General features: G+C 34.0%; 1 protein-coding gene across 2 annotated transcripts; it reads right to left on the bottom strand.

The window, feature by feature from the left end:
* Positions 1–2001: 2001 nt before the first annotated feature.
* LOC107815886 (uncharacterized) lies at positions 2002–6220 on the bottom strand. Of its 2 annotated transcripts, none has more exons than XM_016641531.2 (9): positions 5932–6220; positions 5358–5431; positions 4291–4433; positions 4158–4204; positions 3967–4075; positions 3810–3871; positions 3548–3662; positions 2724–2887; positions 2002–2604 (listed from the first exon to the last, which is right to left on the bottom strand). In XM_016641531.2, exons 1-8 carry the CDS (start codon positions 6085–6087, stop codon positions 2736–2738), a joined length of 858 nt encoding a protein of 285 aa, XP_016497017.1. In that variant the 5' UTR covers positions 6088–6220; the 3' UTR covers positions 2002–2604; positions 2724–2735. The 2 variants fall into 2 exon arrangements, with proteins under 2 accessions (XP_016497017.1, XP_075094306.1); XM_075238205.1 differs by having other exon boundaries at positions 4291–4428; positions 5932–6130.
* Positions 6221–6660: the final 440 nt, after the last annotated feature.

Genomic DNA, 6660 nt, shown 5'->3' on the forward strand with positions numbered 1-6660 from the left:
TTAAAATTATTTCTTATTGTGTATTTTATTTCAAGTCTCAATCTATTACCAAATAAAATAATAAATAATATATGTAATTGGAGAGATAAACAATATAATTTAAATTTCTTTAAATTAAAACATATAATAATAACATTTTACATGTTTGCTAGGACATCCATGTACCAATCGATTACTAACTCTTGCACATATACGCTAAAAGGTGCACTATTCCTTCATGACAACAATTTGTCAAGACAATTAGATCTATTAACAGTTAATGGCTTTGCAATTAAAATATTAATTTTAAAGAACTTAACACCAAATTCCTTGTTTTGCTTTTATATTGTATCCAGAATACATAATACATATAATACAGGCCAACAAAGATCACAATACCTTTGTTTTGTTTCTTTTATCATATAAGGAAATACATTAAAGGGCCATAAAATTTAGGGAATTTTACCTCTTATAGTAAATGTATACACCCTATTTATTATAAATCAAAATTATTTTAAAATATTATTTTCTATAGCTACCTTTTATATTTTATAGCAAAATAAGCATTTATGGTATATACTATCATTGATGCATGAAATACGTTATTTATGTTTTTCCTCTCTCTTAGATAGCTGGACATACATAATCTTAAGGTGATTGTTGTTACTGTATTCATGAATACATGACGCGAATACATGTGAATACATGTGCATACAGCTGGACTGCCCTGATTTTAGACGCTTTTTTACTGTTGTATTGATATACATGAATACATCAGAGCGAATACATGTGAATGCATGCGCGTACAACTGGGCTGCCCTGATTTTAGGCGTTTTTTTCTGCTGTATTCATGAATAAAGCAGCACGAATACACCGATACACTACCGTAACAACTGAATAGTAGCTATAGGAAGTAATTATGTATATGATAGCTATAGGAAGTTAATAGCCACTAAATAATAGTGGTTTCTGAAAATTTCTCTAAAATTTACCCACAACTAGTTATTGCTTCCAGTATGCATAACAAAGACTCCACTTCAGTCTTGAGCCACAGAAAGAGTAACATAGTCACATGTCGATAAGAATAAGACTTCAAAATTCCAAAATAAAAGGCTTTAATACTATTTCTAATTATCAATTTCACTTGAATGAATTTGGAAATTCTCTTCTATATTTTCTGTCAAGCCAATTATAGACGATACATATCACATATTTGATTGGCTTCAAAGAATCTGTTCGTGGACAAAAGTTACAATGTGCCCTCTTTATGCGTTATTTTTCAAAAGAAATCAATTGTTCACTAGAGATCAAAGAAGCCAAAATAACTAATCACAAAAGAATTTACTGATTACGAGAAGTTTGGACCAAAAAAGGGAACTGGCCATTTGCAACAATTAGGAGTAAACAACGTAGGTTCTAATACCATTATTAGAATAAATCACAAGCTAAGAACAACATTAGCGTACCTATCAACAACACAACGGAAGAATTGTTGAACTCACCACCAAAATAATAGCCCTAAGTCGTAATCTTTTGGAAACAAACTTTTATTCACGAACTAAATATCCTAGATTTTGTATGTGTTTATGGGAGAATTCAAGAGGAAGTTTTTCTGTCTCTTGAAGTTGTATTTTGAAAGCGTATGCAAACTTTTTCTTTATACTTTTTCTTTTAAAGAAGAAAAGATACGGTTTTCTTCTGAAAAGCCAACTTCCCATTTTTTCATATTTTTTCTCCCCTTTTATTGTGCATTAACTCTTTATAGATAACTAACTCCCTTATCTCTTTTACATGGGTTGGGTCAGCCCACATAGAGCGACCCAAAACCAAAAAACCCAATATAAAACATAGATAGAAATACAGACATCTTACAAAATTATCACTGCAAAGTGCACATACTAAGTCTAATATCAAGCTTCTGACTTCTCCTGTTCAAACAGAAAAAGAGTCGGAGTTGTAGCAAATATACATTGACATCAGATACAAAAATATGTATAAAACCAAAAAGGAAAAGGATAATAATTGGATTCCAAGGCTAAAAGAGCAGGTAAATTATACTTTCTCCGTATTGAAGACAAGTTTATACATAACTTGCAGAAAAGTAAGCACAAACGCAAACTTAAAAAAGGACTTCAACGCCATCACTTACCACTGAGGTAGAAATTCGAAACTTTAACAATTGGCCAAAAGTTAACAAAATCATTTGCGGGATTCAATACCACCAGATTTTACTTGGGATTACAAAGACAAGTAAAGCTGGACAAGCTCAGAAACGTTGTATCAAGGATAACACACTGGGCTTCCCAAAATGGGGCGAGGGTGAGGCCAGACACAAATAAGCAAATAATTGATCATTGTCCTTTCTTCTTTCGCCTTCGCTTATGAATTCTTTGATAATGCTAAATTGCAGCTTTCTTGGGAGCCCTCAGCATATGAGCACAACCTAAAACATAACTAATTATTTATTTGTCATCTAAATAAGTGTATAAATCGGCGAGAGCATGGACCTCTGTTATTACAATTCAGCCTCTTGAGCTAGTGATCAATGGTTTATCAAAAGTGGGGGCCAGGAAACTTAATCTCAGTAACCAAAACAGAAATCCTGTAACACATTTTAGTCTTTTCCTGTAGCAGAGATGAGAAAAAATCAGTATAGTTAGCATGCTGCCCTTCCAAACAAGGCCATCTAACTGAATTTGAAAGGATCACTACAAAGGTTCCAAAGCAGCAAAAACATCACTTGCCTGCTAGTGTTGCTAGACCTTTGATGTTTCCTGGTTGTCACCCCACAACATTAAAGCTGACAACAGAGCTACTGTAGCAGTTTCAACTCGTAGACGATGCGGTCCAAGCCCAACAGCAGTTGCCCCAGCCTCCAGGATCATGTTTAACTCCTTTTCTGTTAAGTCTGTAATGGAGCATCAAACATTTCACAATAATCACATGCGCAGCATATCTGAATATCTGAATGAATAATTATAAAATTAACTGTATATCTGAATGTTGTACGCATGATTGTCTAGTATCCTCAAATCTTTTATTTTATTTTGGCTCTGCATCCTTTTTTTTCATACGTGTAGTTCACCAGGATAGTGCCCATTTTCTTCTTTTTTTTCTTTTCAGTTATTGTCTTTCTTCATCTTCTCTTTTTACTAATTTTTTTCCGTTCCCTCTTTTAAGATTTACAAAGAAACAAAGAGTCTTCTGCTTGTTCCAAAATAAAAACAGCAATGCACTAAAAGTCTAAAATAGCCACTTTTAGAAGTTTAAGGCCAAATGAGCTTTGAAACATAAATTGTCCAAAAACTAGAGCTTCACATTAAAACAGAGCCTACTTTAGTCTGTGAATTACTGGAAGATGACTACTTTTACTCTTTAAGAATGTTTTGGTATGTATGAATTGATTTAACTATGTAGAACTCCTAACACTTGTCACTACAGATCCTGGATAATTGAACTCTTCAGATGATAAAATCTTGACATATGACCAACTATAATACATCAGTGTAAAGGCACAATACTTGGGAATAGATAGGAAGAGAAGGAAAAGCTGCAGAAAGATACTAACCTCCTTCTGGTCCAATTATCATCAGTCCAGCTGATTCTTTCTTAATGGAACTTAAAGCACTAAATACTGGTTTAGCTTCTGCCACAGCAATAAATGCAAGCTTTGAATTTTTGACCTAGAGCATCGGTGGCACCACAAAACCAAGAACAATGAAGTGTTGCAGAGACAAAGATGAGAAATAGTTCTAGAATGCCTCCTATGTGCTTTACACGAAGCGTAAAAAAATTTACTTTGTGGGAAGCAATTGGAATAATCAACTTACAAGAGGTAAAAGTGCACCAATTTTTGCAGGAGGATTTAGAACCATTTCATGCAGCCGTTGGCCTAAAACAAAAAGTTAATGTGTAAAACATAGTATAAGAACCCATAAAGAAAAATTAGTACACAAATACATTTTACATCGTACTTGAAAAGCTTACATTGTTTAGCTGCAGCAAAACTGACACGTTGTAATCTGTCCACGCGATTTTCTGATATGGAAGGAGACCGTTCCGTCAATAAGGGGGTCACACTGCAGGCTCCTAACTCCTGAGACCATCGGACGGGAGAGTGAACAAACACGTTACTGAAAGCTTCAGGAGAGATACAATACCCACATGAGCAGACATACCGTACATTTCTCCACAAGCCAATCGGCTCGGCCTCCCTTCAGAGTACCTACATTGCAGGAATTTAGCACACATCACGCAAGATAGAAAAATGAACAATACATAACACTACCAACAATGCTCATAAAATCTCACCAAATGCAGCATAGATACGCCACTGCGTGCTATGAGGAGATACTGACTTTGGATTCTCGAGAGCCACAATGTCCAATCCTGTCTGATCAACGCTCTGTATACAACCTTCAACTAATCCTCCTTTTCCATCAAATAGTTCTACCCTTGCAAATTGAACATCATGAATAGGTGAAATTAACTCAGTACCGTTGTTCAAGGACTAAAAACTCCAATACGGGTGCTAGCTTTCTACCGATGTTAAACCTCAGCTAAGGATACTATATATAGACATCCTCATAAAAGAAGTCCTATAAGTTCTAAGATTCCAGTGTTTCTGATTTACATATTTTAAGAAATTGGTTCCCAATTTTCTGATACTTACAGCAATTTCAATTGACAATTAAGTAAATAATTAACAAAAAACTTCATCAAGAAAGTGTTTGTCTGTACAAGATAGAGGACTTAAGCTCCTATCAATGATACATGGAGTCTGTAAACTCCAAAAGAGTGTCAAAATGATTTACATTTTTCATTCTACACTAAAAGATAGAGATTGTAGACATGTCAAATTTTCAACGGAGTGCAGTTTGATAGGATTGCATGGTACTACTCAAATCCTTTTATATCTGTATAGTGTATGTATATGTACACACACACACAAATATTACCCCAGGTACATATTTGTTTTTTCAAGGATAACCTTTCTGACTTATGTTAAGAAGGAATCAAAAATTAGTTGTTGAAAAATCATATCCTTCATAGAATTGTCAGATATGAAATCTATATTACAAACACCAAAAGGGGACATCTCGATCAAGAATTAGGGGAGGGAAGGACGCTAGTAGTTGTAAAGGAACCGTTCACATTCCTTATTCAAAATAAACACGGTAATGCAGATAACACTTTTAAACAAGCCATCATAGTTTCCATTCATGGCGGACTTAAACCATGCACATAGGAGAAAGAAACTACTGGTGCAAAAGGAACAGTTGTTTTACACATATTATTGAGTGTAATCATTAAAGACATTCTTTGGCACATAGTTGCGCATCACTGGTAACCATTTAAGATACGGTACAAGGCAGTACCTATCATGAACTGTCAACCTTAAAACCCTGGTCATGTGCCAGAATTCATCACCTTTAACACGAACAACACCATCCTGCATCAAAAAACAATAAGTTGAGGCGCTAAAATCAGTTAATCTGAATAAAGTAAGAATATAGCTCTAAGAGTAAAAACAGAACAAGAAAATAACACAACAACTGCTCAATCCAAACTAGTTGGGGTCGGATACAATACTCCTCATTATCCATTTCCTCTATTTGGACTCAATTGATTCCACTTATGTGAAATTACCTATGTGAGCTTCCTTAAGTAAGATAATGGAGAAAGCTTGCAGATTATAGATAGTTATTAGTTATAACATTATGAAACCTTTAAATAGTGTAATAAAAAAAAAAATTCAGTTTATCAATTGTTAACAGTCGAAAGAAATGCAATAAAGTCCGAATCTTTTTAACATATTGAATTGGTTGTATAAACACTCTACCCTGTTCTTTTTCCAATACAATCAAGAACCCGATATTTGAGAAAAGGAAAACTCAACAAGTTCAGCTATATACAAGTGAGGAAGTAGAGTGTGAAGAAAATGGACAATGCCTTGGAAGGAGGGAGCTTCTCAGAGTAGAAGCGAGGAAGGCCACCGCGAGACTGGTTAGAGTAAGCTGATGAAGAAAATGCCCGCAACCTGTTTGCTATTAGGCATGAATGATTGAACAAATTTCCTAGCTGAGGACCCCAAACTGGTGCATGCATTTTGATTTGATTCTTCACAGAAAGAGGACTGGCCTTTTCCTTTCTTATTCTTCTCCTTTGGCTCAACCTAATTTCTTTTTCCTTTTCCAAATTTATGAGTTCAAAAGTCCAGAAAAAGTCGCTTGTATTTGGAAAACTTTAGCTCCAAATATTGTTCTTTTGTTATTTCAATTTCGACAAAAAAAATCCCTTTCTGTAAATTCTTTTGAACCTTAACTTTTTTTTTTTATGATTTCACCTAGATAAAGTAACTTTTCTTCAGCTTCAACTTTTTTTTTTCTTTCAAATTCGGCCAAATAGCCCAAATGCCCACCAAGTCATTTACAGCTTGTTTGGATGGTTGTTACATATCATTTAATAATGTATCGTATTATACTGTATTGTATTGTTTGATGAATATAATGTTTGAATAGATTGTATCGTTTGTCGTTGTTTCATGATATTATGTACCAGCAATATGAAGAATAAACTTGTAATATTATAAAAAAAAATTATGATACATGGTAAAATTATTATATAAAAAGGTAGAGTAATATGACACAATAAAATTTAAGTAACAATCAAAACAAATAT

Source organism: Nicotiana tabacum, chromosome 19, assembly GCF_000715075.1.
Source record: "Nicotiana tabacum cultivar K326 chromosome 19, ASM71507v2, whole genome shotgun sequence".
Lineage (NCBI taxonomy): Eukaryota > Viridiplantae > Streptophyta > Magnoliopsida > Solanales > Solanaceae > Nicotiana > Nicotiana tabacum.

Coding starts and splice junctions, on each gene's coding strand:
- LOC107815886 (XM_016641531.2), bottom strand. CDS start 6,087: ATGCATGCACCAGTTTGGGGTCCTCAGCTAGGAAATTTGTTCAATCAT. Junction 5,432..5,931: donor AGAAGCTCCCTCCTTCCAAG/GCATTGTCCATT, acceptor TTTTTGATGCAG/GATGGTGTTGTTCGTGTTAA. Junction 4,434..5,357: donor AGGTTGACAGTTCATGATAG/GTACTGCCTTGT, acceptor TCAATTTGCAAG/GGTAGAACTATTTGATGGAA.